This window comes from Dryobates pubescens, chromosome Z (genome assembly GCF_014839835.1).
Source record: "Dryobates pubescens isolate bDryPub1 chromosome Z, bDryPub1.pri, whole genome shotgun sequence".
Lineage (NCBI taxonomy): Eukaryota > Metazoa > Chordata > Aves > Piciformes > Picidae > Dryobates > Dryobates pubescens.
The window spans coordinates 48,795,250-48,811,903 of NC_071657.1; the positions used below are offsets into that span (position 1 = coordinate 48,795,250).

At 36.6% G+C, this 16,654-nt stretch overlaps 1 protein-coding gene across 5 annotated transcripts in view; it reads left to right on the top strand.

Annotated features, from left to right (window-relative positions):
• The first annotated feature begins 735 nt into the window (after window positions 1-735).
• The window catches only part of NFIB (nuclear factor I B), a 297,023-nt gene continuing 281,104 nt past the window's right edge, over window positions 736-16,654 (top strand). For all 5 annotated transcript variants that reach the window (XM_054179068.1, XM_054179072.1, XM_054179073.1 and 2 more), the window contains exon 1: window positions 736-842. In XM_054179068.1, the coding sequence (XP_054035043.1) occupies window positions 747-842 (96 nt within the window). In that variant the 5' untranslated portion in view covers window positions 736-746. The remainder of the gene's footprint in view (window positions 843-16,654) is intronic.

Sequence of the window (16,654 nt, forward strand, 5' to 3'; positions counted from 1 at the left end):
ATACTAACCACATCCCCTCCCTGCTCCAACTTACCAATCTTCCTTTTCTTTGTGAAAGGCTGATTGCAGGATAAATTGCTTCCATATGTCCAGTGCAAGAACAGAGTTTGCAGCTGTTGGCAAACCCTGCTCCATCCAGCTGCAGCTGCTACCTGTGAATTTCCCTGGGTGCCCACCCATGCATGCATGTGTGAACGTGTGCAAGTGTGCAGGTGCCTGTGCACATGCACATCTGCTCCTGATGTCTGAACCAGGTTCCCACTATGTCAGCAAAACTGGTCTGTCCTTGTTGGGAGACATACTTATTCAGAGCATTTTCTTTCTTTCCCCTCTTTTCTTTTGCAGGGACCTGGCCACGAACCACGTCAAACAGTGTACAACTGAGAAAAATGCAAATGAATATAAGTCTGCATACTCCAGCAATGCAGCTAGCTGCCCACTTGTGAGATACTAAACAGTTGTACACACGATACACAAAGAATGCTGGCTAGTTTCACCAATCCCTTCAGACGAAAAGGGAAAAAAAACAATAACAACACAACAAAACAAAACAACAACCAAACCAAAACCAAACTGGAAAAAACCCTGATCCTTGTCTGTCTTTATATCAGTGAGGTTGGAGTTCTTGCTAATAAAGGAGTTTTTCCCATGATGCAGTGTGATAAGGATTGGCCTACATGTAGCCCAGCAAGCCACTGCTGATGTTTTCTTGATTAGGTGTCTTATCTTCCATTGAGCTGCATCTGATGAAGGTTGCTGACAGCATAATGGCAGGAAAAACATCGGACAGTTCCATAAAATGGCAGCTATGCTATGACATGTCAGCCAGGACCTGGTGGATGGTAAGTTGGTGTGATAATTTTTTTCCCCGCTCCCTGAGAGGTTTTTTTCCTTTCTGAACTCCTCCTTCACTGTTGCAATGCATGTGCTGCAAAGTTCAGCGTGTTCAAAGTTTCTAGTGCCAGCTCACTGATTCTGCTGAGCTTCTAAACATCACAGTCTGCTAGATAGTGTTTCTTTGGGGTTGTAGTAGTATGGGCCTAAAATAGTACCAAAGACTGCAAAGGATTTTTCTTTCTCCTTTTTCTTGTTCTTCTTCTCTCTCTTCCTTTCTCTCTCTCTCTCTTTTTTTTTTTTTTTAATCTTTTTTAATTTACCCTGTAAAATGAAAATAGTGCAGAGCTGACCAAGCTAGTTGGTGTGAGAATGTGGAAGTGGAGGCAGTCACGGGAAAAAAGAAAGCAGCCCTGTCATCATGCTCTTGGCTAATTGTTCTTGAGTTGGTCTTAAAAATAGACCAATCTGCCTCTTTATTCTGTTTCTTCTGAATACTTATTTAGAAAGTGTATTGTATCATGTTGTGAGCAGCCTCCTAATCAGTATTTGATTGTCCCCCACGCTTTGCCTTAATTTGAAGTCCTCCTCCCTTCTAGTGAATGCAGTAACTGGAGCAACTACTGATTAATATGCTGCTTGTCATAATTAAATTTAGTTAATGAGGATATGCATATTCAGTCCATTTTTCCTTTGTTTGGACAAGCACAGCCTTTTTGTTCATATTTATACAGCTGCAAATAAAAGCAGGGAGGTGGAAAAAAAGAAATCTTACAGAGCTCAGAGAAGGGTGGACCAGGAGAGACAACTTTAAGGAGGCTGGAGCCCAATACTTTATTTAATCAAAACAGTGGGGCGAAGAGCAAGTGTTTCAGGAATGAAAATCTTTTCTCCCGAGCAGATGTTTTCTTCATATACTGCTTTTATTGCATGTGGACAATGGTCTCTTGTATGCAATAGCCATGCCTTGAAAGGGACCTTCTGCTGGCTAGCATTCCATTATGAATATTAATTTCATTCTTGGGCTGCTTTGTCTGGTCATGTATTTTCACTCTTTTCATTCCTTCATTGATTGCCTTTGCTTGTTTGTCTGGATAATTATTATGCTTACTGAATGGGCTGATTTTTCACAATTAGTACAGTGCTGAAACAATAGGCACTTTATTCTTGAGCGATGGTTCTGGGGAGCACCAGTGGATAGCACGTCCCAGTGCCTGGACAGAAGCTTTCTGATTATAACTGCCTTCCTACACATCTTTGCAAGGACTTCATTATCTTTCCAAAGGTGGATGTTGATACATACCTTCAGTGAGGGAATCATACCTGAAGGGAGTATTTAATTTAAATTATGTTTGCTACTTGTGATTGTTTCAGTACTTTTTGAATACAGGGAGGGAGGGGTTTTGTGTCTTTACTCCTTGTTGAACTGCTGCAGTAGGAATATTCATGCAGCTTTAGGAAGAATAGAGGAGGAAAGTAAGTGATAAAAGCTGTTTTGTGAACCTGCTTTTATTCTGGGAGTTATATTGTATAATATTATGTTTAAGTTCATGTATAGATCTTTAATCAAACTTAAGAATTGCAAGTGTATACTTTATTGAAAGAGATGCACAGATGTTTAGACATAGGTGCTATGAAATTTTTGCATACCATATTTTCATAAAATTGCACAGACTATCCTAAGTTTAATGAAGGTTTCTCTAAGGATAGCTTTCAGTTAGCTGGCATAGCTTCCAAAGGCAGAAGAAAATCAATACTTTCACTCCGGGCAGTATTTTATCCTGTAAGGTAATATGTAAAGTGCAGGTAATGTAAATATTCACCATCGTAAGTGTGTATTTCATTTACAGTTTAGAAAGGGAGTTTTAAAATATTAGCTTATTAAGTATGGGTGAAAATCAAATTATAGTTTACCTGTGCATTCTATTTTGAATCTTTCTAATTTATAAATTTGCAGTTGTAAAATCAAAGGTAAACTCATATCAATGTGAATGGTTTTTTTTTCTCAGAGAAAGAGAAGCACCTTATGCTTCAATGCCCTAGTGTACCAAATAATTACTACAGAGTTTATTCTATAGTTATGTATAGTAAATTCCTATCAGGAACATGTAGTATAAGTAAAACTTTAAGACTTCTGAGAATAAAAATAGGACAGGCAGACTTGTGTAGTTTTCTGTTTTGGCTTCTTCTGAGTTGTAAACATTGAATTGCAAATGTCTTGTGAGGACCAGTAAAGAGTGCGTTAAGATGGTTACATTTATAAAGAAGTTCATCAACAAGAGGTATCATGACAGGCATCATTACAAAATCTGGTGCTTTATCATTATAGGTAAGCAATCTACTCTTCAAATACTTTACAGCATGTATGTTCAACATGAGATTTAGTTTGAATATTCCTAAAATAATAGCTGCTTCTTCTTCTTCCCCCACCCCCCCCCCCCAAAAAAAAAAAGATTACATTGAAACTTTTTTTTTTTTTTAAAACAAACATTCTATCTTTCTCTTCAAATTAAGTGGAATGAATGTTTAGTGAGTAAAGTCTGTTTTACCCACTGTAGTATTTTAGTACAACTTCTAATTTTTCCTATCCATTTGTTTCATTCATATTCTCTTATTTAGCTACAATAATAAGGAATTCATTTGATACTGGAAAAACAGACAAGCAGAAATTACACACCCTCCATATGTGTCCTCTTGTGTATGGATGTATTAACTAAAACATGAGTTAAAAACTTTTACTGAGGATACAATAAACAACCAAAGTCCAACAAATAAATAAAAAAAAAGCTTTTAAGATAGTAAAACACAGTAAATATACAGAGAATTTTTAATTTCTAATCTTAGCCTTTTTGATGGCTCTTGTGATCATTCTTGCACATCATTGTATTGTTTCTGCATTTGACATACTCAGTGAAGACAAAACCTATATATCAAATACTGTTCAGTACAGCTGGAAAATACTTCACAGTTTTTTTTTAACCAGAAAATCTACATTTATAAAGTGAGAAAGAATTGTGATGAGGTTGATTGAAAGGGAGATATAAATAGAAACATTAGATATTTTGCCCTGTATCTTCATTAATGACAAAGTGCTAGTTTGGAATTAGTTATATGGTGTTTTGTCATTAACTTTATAGATTTACAAGTTCAGACTCAAGTAGTTCTTTTATTTAGTTGTGGCTAGGTTGATATTTTATTGTGTTTGTTTTTTCATGTGAGAAAGGTTTGCAGGTATTTACATCTCAGCTGTTTTGTGAAATCTGTGCCGAAGTCTGAATGTGTGTAGTCAGATCACTTGCACACAAATTTGTACAGTTATTTTGTAATCTGTAGAGATAGTCTAAAAATCTTTTGCTTCCTAATCTCAGAACTCCATTGTGCATATATGTATACATGCATGCATAGTAGAGATAGAGAATGAAAACTATTCATTCTATTCAAAACTCTTGGGAAAAGAAGTATTGAAATCACAGGTTTGCATTACAAACAAGCCAGAGACATGTATGAAATTCTGATTTCTGGCAAATATTGCACATTTCCTTTTGCTTAATGGCTTGATCTTATGATCAAAAACATAACAACAAAACTGCAGAACGAAAGGTTTGTCATTACGAAGTATATCACTTTTCTATTCTACTCCATATTTTCATTTTCATAAATAAATATTTTTAAAAGGAGAGGTTTTACATAGTATTAAGGCAGTATTAATAGGGCATATAATCCCAAATGGAGGCAAAAATAGTAACAGTTTAGATGTTATATTTCAGCGTTAAAAGAATTATTCCAATCCTAAATTTATTAGTAAAGCCAGATTTTAATGCACTTTTTGGTTTAAGCAAATGTTAATCACATTCCAAGGGAGTTGCAGCATGTCAATATTTTGCAGCAGCACATCTGTGCAGGTTTCTAATTTGAATTAAAGTGGTATTCATGACACAACTCCATCAGTTGTTCATATGTGCAGCTTGTTAATGAACCCATTGTTCTTAATAATGACTTTTAATTAAATGCATCTAAAACAAATGTCAGTATAACTGTAGACATATTGAACATGCTGTGCTTATTCACAGTGCTGGAACACAATACCTTAATTCTATACTTTCAGAGGGAGGAGTGGAGTAAAAGGAAGGATTAGCTTAAGGTTATATTTGTAAACTTGTTCAGTTTTCCTTACTTACACATAACTTACCACAAGTCCATTATTAAGTATGTAACAGTTATCCTGAATGATTTGCCAAACAGTGGGGATTTTTAAGACATGCTGTATATGCTTATGAGAAACTATAAGTAATTTGGCTTTAGTTTTTGTTCAGGACAGTTGCATTTCAATCTACAACAAATATCTGGTTCAGGTATACTTACTATATATATAAAGGTATCTCACTGTATCTCACAATTAGATTGTTTAAAATCAGAAATACTTTTCTGGAGAACTGTAAAGCTTGAATGAGTGTTCATTTCTAATGTTTAATGTTTTTTGTTATGGAACTGGGAAGTAATCCCTCATCATTAAAAATGCTGAAGTAGCAGAGAATTTAAATGCTAACAGTATACACAAGTGTAGAATGAAGGTGATGTTCATGTTTAATTCTTCATGGCTGATTTGTGTGTGTGTGTGTTCTTTTAACCAAGGAAAAGATATTTGTGCTTATTCACAAGCACATATTTTTTCACTTCTTCTGTGTCTTTTTCTTTTTAGTCACTTGCATGCTAACTATGTATTTTGAGCTAGATTTGCTACTGTGAGTTGTTAGCAATTGCAGAGCTTTGTGAGTGAAACAACCTTCCCTACTTGTGCTTCATACTTCAGTAAGAGCTCCACACTGAGGGTCTGACAGTGCCTCCTTTTATACACTTATTCTGGCAATGTTAACAGTTTTCTTAGGAAGAAAGTGTACATAAACAATATAAACAATCAGGAGAAAGCAACTATTTAATTCTATGCTTTTACAGCATAGAAAAAGCCGTCGTACATTATACATGTCTGTAATCTATATAACCTTGGTATTCAGGATGTAATTAGCATTAGTGTTTCATGTGCCTATTCAATAACAGTTTTCTTTTGTGACTCATCTGAACATGTGCTATGACTGAGGAAATGTATCTTCCAAGCAAATTATGGCACCTTGCTGTAACTGAGATTTCTGTAGAACCAAAAGAAATTTTGTGCAACTCATAATAAAGTTACATTTTCTTTTCTGAGATTAGCAGTTTCTTCTTTCGCTTCCCTGCTTTATTTGCACTATTTCACTGCTGTTATTATTAACTAGTATTAATTATTATTTATTATTAATATTTATTATGGAAGCTCATTTGCTATCTGGAATCTATGATAATTGGTCTCTGATGTTTGATTATTGTTGAATTAAAATTCTGAGGACCTGAAGTTGAATTTTCTACACTTTGACACAAATAAACTGAAAATTCATCAAAACTGGAAGCATATTTACTCTTCATATTTTCAGGCTCTTACTGTAAGACATTAAAATTACAATCTTGAACAAAGCAACTTCTGTTAAAGAAATGGAAGTCCTAAAATTAATATAAATAGACAAACGTTTCTACAACTTCTTTTTGCAATTTAAATAAGAAATACATTTACTAGAGGAAAAAGAAGACGTGAGAAAGTCACCTTAGTAATTCCTAGAAATGAGGTAGCTATGATCAACACAGTGTGTGTCAGATTAGAGTGTCATGGCAAAGACACTTTAAAGAAGTAAAAACTACATTGAGAATGAATAAAACCAGCTTTGCTCTACCTGTAAACCAAATAAGATTCTTTATCAGCTGCTACTTACAATTTTACCACGCTGTATGGTTATGTACTGATACCATTAGCCGACTTGAAATTTGTGCCAAAGATGTTCAGAACTGTGAACAGAAACACATAATCAAGTATTTTAACAGCTCTTACACCCTGACATATCTGGTTTTTGTCCTTGCACTATCATACATGTGCACTAATATTACTATTTTGTTAAGCAGAAGTTCAATGGCAAATGTCAACTCTCAGATTGTTACTGTGAAGTGTCAATTTCTCAAATAAATTAAATAGAATATTTAGGAGAATTTTTTTTTGTGTAGCATCATTATAAATAATGATTTGCTTCTCAAGGAGTATCAAAGAATATTACCTTCTAATAGGAGTGAACTGAATTCCTTGCAAATCAAGGAAAGACTGCACAGAGAGGTTAGACTGGATGTATATGTCCTCAGTGCTCAAGAAGTGTGACATACGGTTATTTCTTCTTCCATATAATAAAGACTTTTGATTTATTTCCTGTAATAAATTTGATCCAATAAAGTTATGGGATCTTCCATTTAGGGCAGGCACTAAGCAAAAGAAGGGTGTTACCAAAACCTATCAGCTGTGGATACAATATAGTAGATATGTTCCCCTTAAAAATTAATGCATGATCAAACTGTCTACTTTAATGCTAGGCTTTTAAACTAAAGCAGTTTAATGATTGAAATGCTTTGTCTTCATACTGTGGCACTGACAACTGTCCTATTTAACCAGTCATATTTCATTTGTTCTTTCAGACTCAGGTTTTTTATTCAAATTACCTTTTTCAGGTTTTCAGGACCTTTTATTACACTTTTAAAATTACCTGTTAGCTAGCTACAAGTCTGCAGGAGTGTTTCACTGGAAATAGCTGCTGATTTGCTGTATGAAGGAATCACAGTGCTACCTCAAAATAAGAGTTAACATAGCTCCAGAAGCCACTGGGATTAGTGAACCACCCTGGAAGGCAGAGAAGTTTTTCATGTCTCTGAAGACATATCATAAGCAGAGCTTACTGCATGAGCTTCATAGAAACCATTTTATTCCTGCATATGTGTGTTTGCAAATCAAGGATTTCCCAGCTGCATCTTCGAGGATGCTGGGAAGATGGTGGTTTTGGTTGGTTGGTTGGTTATGTTTCTGTCTGCTGCCTACCATGATGCTTTACCTTCCAATTTCATCAGCCATTGCTCTCATGGAACAAGCTTCTCTGTGATTTTCACATCAGTCTAAGGCCTTGTCACAGTAAGAAAGGAAAACAGATTCTACACAATTCTGCATAAAGATAGTGTCAGATTATTTGGCTTCCAATCAGATTTGTTTCTGAGGTCCTACTAATGGGTTCAACATTAGAATAAGGCATTAAAAGTATCTGACTTGAAGTCTGACACCTGTCCATCCACCCAGCACCCATGGCAGATGTAACAGCAGCAGCACTGGCTTCCACTTTCCACCTGGGTTTGAACTTCAGCTATACAGGGGTGTAGTGTAGTCCTAAACCCTATGAGTTTTCTGACCCTGGTACTAGAATCATAGAGTCATAGAAGATTGGAAGAGAGCTCAAGGATCATCAAGTCCAACCTGTCACCCAAGACCTCATGACTACTAAACCATGGCACCAAGTGTCATGTCCAATCCCCTCCTGAACACCTCCAGGGATGGTGACTCCACCACCTCCCTGGGCAGCCCATGCCAATGGCTAACAACTCTGTGAAGAACTTTCTCCTCACCTTGAGCCTAAACTTCCCATGGTGCAGCTTGAGACTGTGTCCCCTTGTTCTGGTGCTGGGTGCCTGGGAGAAGAGACCAACCCCCACCTGGCTACAACTTCCCTTCAGGTAGTTGTAGACAGCAATAAGGTCACCCCTGAGTCTCCTCCTCTCCAGGCTAAGCAACCCCAGCTCCCTCAGCCTCTCCTCATAGGGCTTGTGCTCCAAACCCCTCCCTAGCTTTGTTGCCCCTCTCTGGACACGTTCCAGCAAGTCAACATCTTTCCTAAACTGAGGGGCCCAGAACTGGACACAGGACTCAAGGTGTGGCCTAACCAGTGCTGAGTCCAGGGGCAGAATGACCTCCCTGCTGCTGGCCACACTATTTCTGATACAGGCCAGGATGCCATTTGCCCTCATGGCCATCTGGGCACACTGCTGGCTCATGGTCAGCTGGCTGTCAACCAGTACCTGCAGGTCCCTTTCTGCTTGGCCACTCTCCAGCCACTCTGACCCCAGCCTGTATCACTGCATGGGGTTGTTGTGGCCTAAGTGCAGCACCCGGCACTTGGACTTGTTGAATGTTGTCATGTTGGATTCTGCCCATCTGTCCACCCTGTCAAGGTCTCTCTGCAGAGCCCTCCTATCCTCTAACCAATCAACATCTGCTCCCAACTTGGAGTCATCTGCAAATTTATTGATGATGGACTCAATCCCCTCATCCAGATCATCAATAAAGATATTGACCAGGCTCAAGTGGCAGGTCATGACTCATGAAATGGAATCTGAACTCAATTAGACATTTGCTTAATTTAAATTATTATTAAAGTATTCAGTAGCCATCTTAGTTGATTCCCATGAACAGCAGCGTGATACCAGGGTAGTTTTAATTTTAATCCTATCAGTGATGGATCTGACTCAAATTTCATATTATGACTTGTCATAAAAATCTGATCTTTTCAACCAAACTAGTTATGAACTTGAACATTATTCCAGAGTGCCTTAGATAAGGAATATTTGTTAGTGAGAGAAAGGAGAGGGAGCCCTTTAATTCTTGCTGAAGTAAATTGTGGTTAATACTGCTGCCCAATTAACTGATGCAAGAACTTACATTAGAACAAAGTAAATGTGTTAATGACAGTGACACATCAGTACAGAAATGCTGAAAACTCTTACCCAAAGTTAATATAGTACAGTGCTCTTCAGACCACTTTATCCAGATGTGGTTTTCCATTGTGATACTAGAATTATCTCAAGGAATCTCACTGACAACTGATAGAGCAGAATATAATAAATTGTTAGTGTTCTCTCAGAAGTCATTAAGTAAACCGATGTATCATTAAGTGACAGAATGTCTACACTGAGCAACATAACAATTCTGATTTTCAGTCCACCTAATGGCTTTTAACACAGCAGAAATTGGTCTAAGACTCTGAAATATCTTATTTATTATTGGAGTGAATAGTTTCATTCACATGGCATAATTCCTGGTATTTTGGATACAATATTTGTAAATCTCTGTATCTCAGATGATACTGAAGTGTAATTAGAAGTTCCCTGGAATGTAATGTGCAGTTTGTCTTCTCCTTAACTAATTTTATTCTGTATATACTGTCAAAAAGAAAAGAAAAAAAAAAAAAAGGGAAAGAAAAAAAGAAAGAAGTCTATACAGAAGTACAAAATGTGACAAGCATCTGTATTAGGCAGTTTTCCAAGTAGAAGGCTCAATTTCATCTTGTTTCAACATAAACTGTTGCATTTAATAAAGCCCAGTGAAGACAGTCGCAGCTCACCTGTTTCAGGCTAACAAATCCTAATAACCTGGTGTTTTTTTCCAAACCTCGTTGGTAGTCACTCAGACCTTTCTTTAAACTCTCCAGTGAGATTTTTTACAGTATAACTGTCGTAACATTTGTTGTAGATTTCATACGCAGATCGATATTTTTAGATTTGTTTCCTTTTGTCAGCATACAAAATCAGTGTCACCGTGGGCTTTTTCTGCAGCAGTTTGCAATAATATGCTTAAAAGAAATATGTAACAAATATGTACAAAAGAATGTAACATGCATTATCTCCTGTGAATCGAAAATACCTCTGTCAGATAAATTTTATTATTATTTCTTTGAATTTCATATGTTGCTGCAAAAGCTATTTTAAATGACGATTTGAAGGAATTGAAAGGGAGATTGTCTTCTGGAGGATATACAGGTAGAATTTCTGAATTAATTCCACAACAGCAGCAGTGCCTTTCACTGCACATTGGTGCACATCAGCTGCTCTGCATAGGCCAAAAGAGAGTTGTAACATTAGCACAGGGTTTGACACAAGGAAAGAAATTGTCCAGAACAATTTTGCTTCTCCATGTTGCTGTTATTTAAGACATGGTTGGTGTTTTATTCAGCTTTTAGTGTCTTGCACTCTACAGATTGATCCATAATTAACTCTTTACTTGTATCTTGCGATCAGAAGATCTTGGTACACTGTGATGAGTATATCAGAGCCTTTTTTTTCCTACCAGTGCCCTACATTTTTGACAACAATAATGAGATGTCACAGGGTGGGTTCTGGAGCCGAGATTAGTGCATGGAAGAATGAATAAACCTGTATACCAGGAGCATAATTTAATCAAGCAGAACATCATAACACATGTGTTACAGCAGTTTGACACGAAACAGGGATGAACGTGAACAGGCTGCTAAATTGTGTACCTACACAAAAAAAACTGTGCCTTGTTGTTACACTTTAAAGATTAGCCCTCCTGGTAGTACCATGTTAATTCCCCCTCAGTTTTGGATAGTTTGGTGTCCTTGCATGTGCTGTTCATGCAGACTTCAAAACATCAATCTGTTTTCCATACATAATGCTTTTAGAGAGCACGCTCTTTATATCAGAATAACAGGAATTGCAATGGCAGTTTTGGGAAATGCCTTGAAGTGTAACATTGAGCAGGAGCAGAAGAGAGTAGAACCTGAGTGATTTTATGAAAATTAGCCAGGTTTCTCATGCATTCCAGGCAACAGTGAAAGAGAGAAATTCAAGGTGAGCAGTGAACCCCAGGGCACTCCTTGCTTTGTAATGGAAAATGTTCAGTTACATGAGATAGCCATGTCTCTCTGCCCTAGCTCTCCTCAATGTATGTAGTGATAGTCAGAGAGAAAAAAAAAAAAAGAAACATCTCAACAGATGCCTGGCTGCCTGGGTACAGAGAGGAAAACCATAATTTGTCTGTAATCCCTAATGCAAACAGTTGTTCATTAAGAAACAAAACTAATGTAATCTTGATTTGCTTGGATTTCTACTCTATCATGGTGTTTTGTACAGCTGGCAGGCTAATGTAATTTTACTTAGAAACCCAAAGCAATCTGGTACTCAGACAACACCATGTAGATTTACGTAAATTTGGGGCTTGGATTAGCATAATACTAACTAATCATGAATATCATTTGCATTAATTAGAGTATTGGGGAAAGATTGTTTTTAAATGGAAGAAAATTGAAAGAAAGATTAAGGGCAAGGGCTTACAAACCTAGTTTTGCTTTATGCAAGAATATAACAGATGATTTCTGCTATAATGCCTAATATTTTAATGTGTAAGTATTAATTAGAGTATCAGCAAAAGATTGTTTCTAATTGGAAGAAAACTGAAAGAGAGATTAAGGGCAGAGTTTATGAATCTGCTTTTGCCTGATGCCAATATGTGGCAGATGATTTCTCTTATAATGCCAGAAAGCTTAATCTGTAAAGGATAGGGTGACTAATATAGTACATGGTAGAGACCATATAAGGATTTTTTTCCAAATTAGGTTTATTTCATGCTAAAATAAAGCTATGAATATGTCCATGATATTGCTAACAAAATTAAACAAGTTAAACATGTATTATTGTAATACACAATGTCTTGAACTGGGACTTAATTCTCTGTGCATAACACACTAGTCCTGTTTTGAATCCTAATGGGCTTCTCTCTCTCCAAATGTAAGTTACACATAAAAACTTCTTGAAACAGTAAGCCTTGTTTGAAACAACCACGGCAAAGGAACATTTTGAGAAAGGGATAGTATTTATGACTTTACTTTCCAGGAGATCTCAGGTTTTTATTCTCAAGATATAATTGAGAATAATCCATGCCTATAAATCAACATGCCAGGTGAATCCCACAGTGATAACCTGATAATAGCAATCACTATAGCAGCTCCTACAACTTTACCTGATGATTTTTGTTGGAGACAAGTCAGACACAAAGCTGTGCCACAGTGTTGCTTTGACTGGTTCACCTAAGTTGAATGTATGTTGCTACTCACAAGAAGGGATTTAACTTGTGCAAGGGGCTTCTGATGGTGAAGATATCCACATCCAAGCAAGTGGCCATAGACTTCCTGTATAGTTAAAAGCTGCTTATCAGTGAAGTTTACAGAGGGATTTCTCTCTTCAGCAGACAACGGAAGCAAGCTAGCTGAACAGGCATTATCTCACCTGCAGCACAAGTAGTTAAGTAGTGTCCTTTTGCTCAGTCAAACTAGCATAATTTTGTGTCATTTCATACAATTTTTGTTGGCTCTTTGGAAAGGAGTTGTGTAGTAACTTTGGTAAAATTTCCTCAGAAATGTTTGAGTTTCTTTAGATTAATGTGACTGGTTTTCTGGCTATTTGTATACTCTTCAGAAACTGACCTGCTGAGTAATTTATATAGGCACTGCACTGAGGAACATTTTTTACAGAAAGTAAATGGTTTTGTCTTTAGGAATGGTTGGGCAAGGGAACAAGGTAGTCTTTGTGTTATTTTATTACAGATTCATTAATACCCATATTTCTACATATCTATCATTCTGAATGATCTTTTAAATTAACTTCCTTTGTCTGACTGGAGCTGTTTCACTGCCTGAGTTGTACTTTCTTATGATATTTCATGTTGTAAAGAGCTGTGGTATGTGTACGAAAGAGTATTTTGTTAGTGCATTACACTCCAGACTTCAGGAATTCAGCTTTGAAAGAAACTTAATATGCTACAACAATTTGAACTGGCTGCTAACTAGTTTGCCCTCACCAAAAAGGGACTGAAAGAATTCCTGTAGGGAAGGCTATTTTTTCAGGAGTACTTCAGAAACTTTCTTTAATTAATCTGAAATTTGGACTAACAACCAGGTGAGTACCAGCATGTGCTTCAAAAGCAATCACTCTCCATTTTCAGCCCATGCATAGGTCACCAGAAGTAATGAAAAATAAGAGTTTTAGGGGTTTAAATAGTACTTAATGTTACAGAGTTTCTTCTTCTTTTGTCTGTGAATCTCATCTGCCAATTAGTCCCATGGAGGCAAAATGCATTGAAATTAAAAAACATTTATATTGAGGGAAAATCTAGGACCAAGTTTTTAATGGCTAAGACAGAATAAGATAAAATAAGTATCTGATGTACTATTAAAAGATTATATATTACTCAAATGTCAGGAAATGACATACAAAGTCAATTTAAGTCATACATGTAGATAATGAAGATTAAGAGATAAAGGAACAAATATTCCATGGATTTTTATGGATTGCTGGAGGTTGGAGAGCAGTTGGGGAATATTCAGAGAGAGCCCCAAACAAAGCAGAACAAAACATAATACGCAGCAGTTGTTGTGAAGAAGACATTCTGAACACTTTTGATTTTATTTTTTCTGTTATGTTACAGCTGTCACAGAATGGAGGAAAGTGCTAAGATATAGGCTCCACATCCTTGCTTCTTTAAAATATCTTAAACAAAATAATTAAGTTCACAGTAAATTCAGCATCCTGTGGACATCTCAAATAAGAAAGTTTCTGGAGGGAACTGTTCAATGTTCAATTAAGCAGTCTTTCTGGAAAACAGGAGGATAACATCTGAGAAATTATTTCTGCAACATTAGAGGTAGTGACCAGCCAAACAGGTGTCTCGTGAGCTGTAACTTCCTGCAGGAAGCGAAGATTAACCATTTCCAATTCAAACCTTTTTGCATTTCAGTGCAAAAGGTGTTCAAAAAATGACAAAGGAATTTAAACTAAAAATAAGAGGCTGAAGAAGCTCTCTAGTATATTGTGTTTACTAGATACTTAGATTTGATAACTAGTTTTGCTGGTGATGTTGCTTGCTTAGGTGAAACTGTAAGATTAAAATTTTGAGAAAAGCTGGCTTCCTACTGTGTGGCAGTATTAGAGTAACTTTAAGGTGAAAAAATACTTTCAGGTGTTCCTTAGAAACAGACACGCCGTTTCTGCCATTTTTGGCCCAAACTTGTCTGCCTTTTTGTATAGTCACTCAATATCCTCTCACTCTTAAGGATAGTTCTTTGTGCCTCTCCCAGAGCAGAAACTCTCTTCAAATATTTCTTCAAAAAAAAATAAAAAAGGAAATTGTGGCTAGTGTGTTCTGTGGTTGCTTCCGATGATCTCTTCAGTCTGCAGTGACTAAAGTTAGCATAATACACATTGGTTATGCGACTGCTTTTTAAAGACACAATAAAACTATCTGACTGATCTTAATTAACATTTATTCATACTGGCTTTACCAAAAATAAAATTCTAGTCAAACAAGTTGCTAATCATAATAAACAAGCTTATCCCTACTTCAAAAGCTTGGAAATGAAGCCTGTTTACTTATTTATGCTTAGAATAAAATCAGAATCTCTCCTTCTTTTAAATACTTAAAAAGGATCCTGGTGTGGATGGGCAGTTGAACACATACAAACATACAAGCTCTCCCAGATAAGTGGCAGTTTTCTGAGAATCACTTTCAGATTGGCGACTCATCATGCCTCTTTAAAAATTACTGTTGCGCTGGTGTTCTGTGCACTAAAAGTCCCTATCGGTCCTGTTGGTATTATCTCTGGTTATCCTTAGCACTTGCTCACAGCCAGAGCTGTTCATAATCATCTGGAACTAAGAAGGATTTCCTTTCTCTCTCTCTCTCTCTCTCTCTCTCTCTCTCTTTTTTTTTTTTTTCCTTCCTTTTTGGTGTCTAACCCCCTAGGTGTTTAAGTCTGCAGGGAGGATGGCAAGACCTGCTTTGCTCAGAGCAGCACTGGCTACTGCTCTCCCTCTATGCCAGTAGCACAAATTTCACAGTCACAGGAGACTGCATCAGTTAAAAGAAAAGATTAAAAGAGTTAAGATTACTTGGATTGGCAGGCAGATGGGTGAGAGAGTAACAGAAACACAAACATTACAAGTTGTAAAGAAGGCAACTGACTTCAGAACTAGACAGAACTAAAGTGGCACTCAGTGAGATGGGATGCATTCATGAGAGACACACACAAATAGTGTTTGACATGCTATGCAGTTAACTGATGGAACCCATTGTTAAAGGATACTATTTGACCATTATTCACAGCTTACTGATCTTGCTGGGTTTGGTAATGAAATGAGCAGTAACTAGAGAATGAGCAGCAAGTCTTCAGTTCCAGAGTTTCTTTGCATTATTATCACAGAGTTTAGGTACATTGCAATTCTGTAAAACTATGTTTGTAGGCAGCAGGAGGTTCCTCTTCCAATGGATATGATGTTCATCCCATCATTTTGCTGTTCCGCTCGTTAACTCTAGATTTTGCTCTGTGGTTAACAAGTGGTGATGTTCCATTCTTTTCATTAAATCTTTTGCTCTGTAGATTTACACTAATACTTGTCTCACCTTTCAAGCAGTGGATGCAAGAGACGGGGAAGATACTTTCTGAAGCCTAAATACGTAAGGAAAAAAAAATCCAACTTATCAAAACAAACAAAAATAATTAAACATTTGAAAATTAGGGCAGTTATGAAAAACTTACATTGGAGCTTGGATAAAATGAAGGATTTTATATTGCAGCTAATTAAATGTAAACTACATCCTAAGTCAAAGATGGTGAAATGTTCATCTTTTGGTGACATTATTCAGAAGTAAAATTGATTAAATGGGTACCATTTTATCAGTGACAATGTCTTAAATAGAACAAAACTCAGCTTCTACTATTATAAGAAACATACTGCACAAATAGCTATTTCAGAGATGTTGAGTTTCAAGGTGCAGTGCCTTGAGGGAAAAAATGGTCCTGTAGCTCTGAAGGAGAAGAATAGTATCTAGGAACGCGAAGTATCACACTCTGTTTTGCTGCAAATGTTGTTTGCTACAAAACATTTTAGTATGGGTCTATCTTCTTTTATTTGAGCATAAAATTTGAATCTACCATTTTCGTGGAGGGATAGGTGGATTGTGTGGCTAGATACAGTGGTGATTGGAAAGGGCTCAAGAAGTAGAACAATGAAATTATGAAACTACAAAACTACAAAAAATAGAGTGCTGACTATGCATGGTCACCTGACGGGAATAAACCCCAAT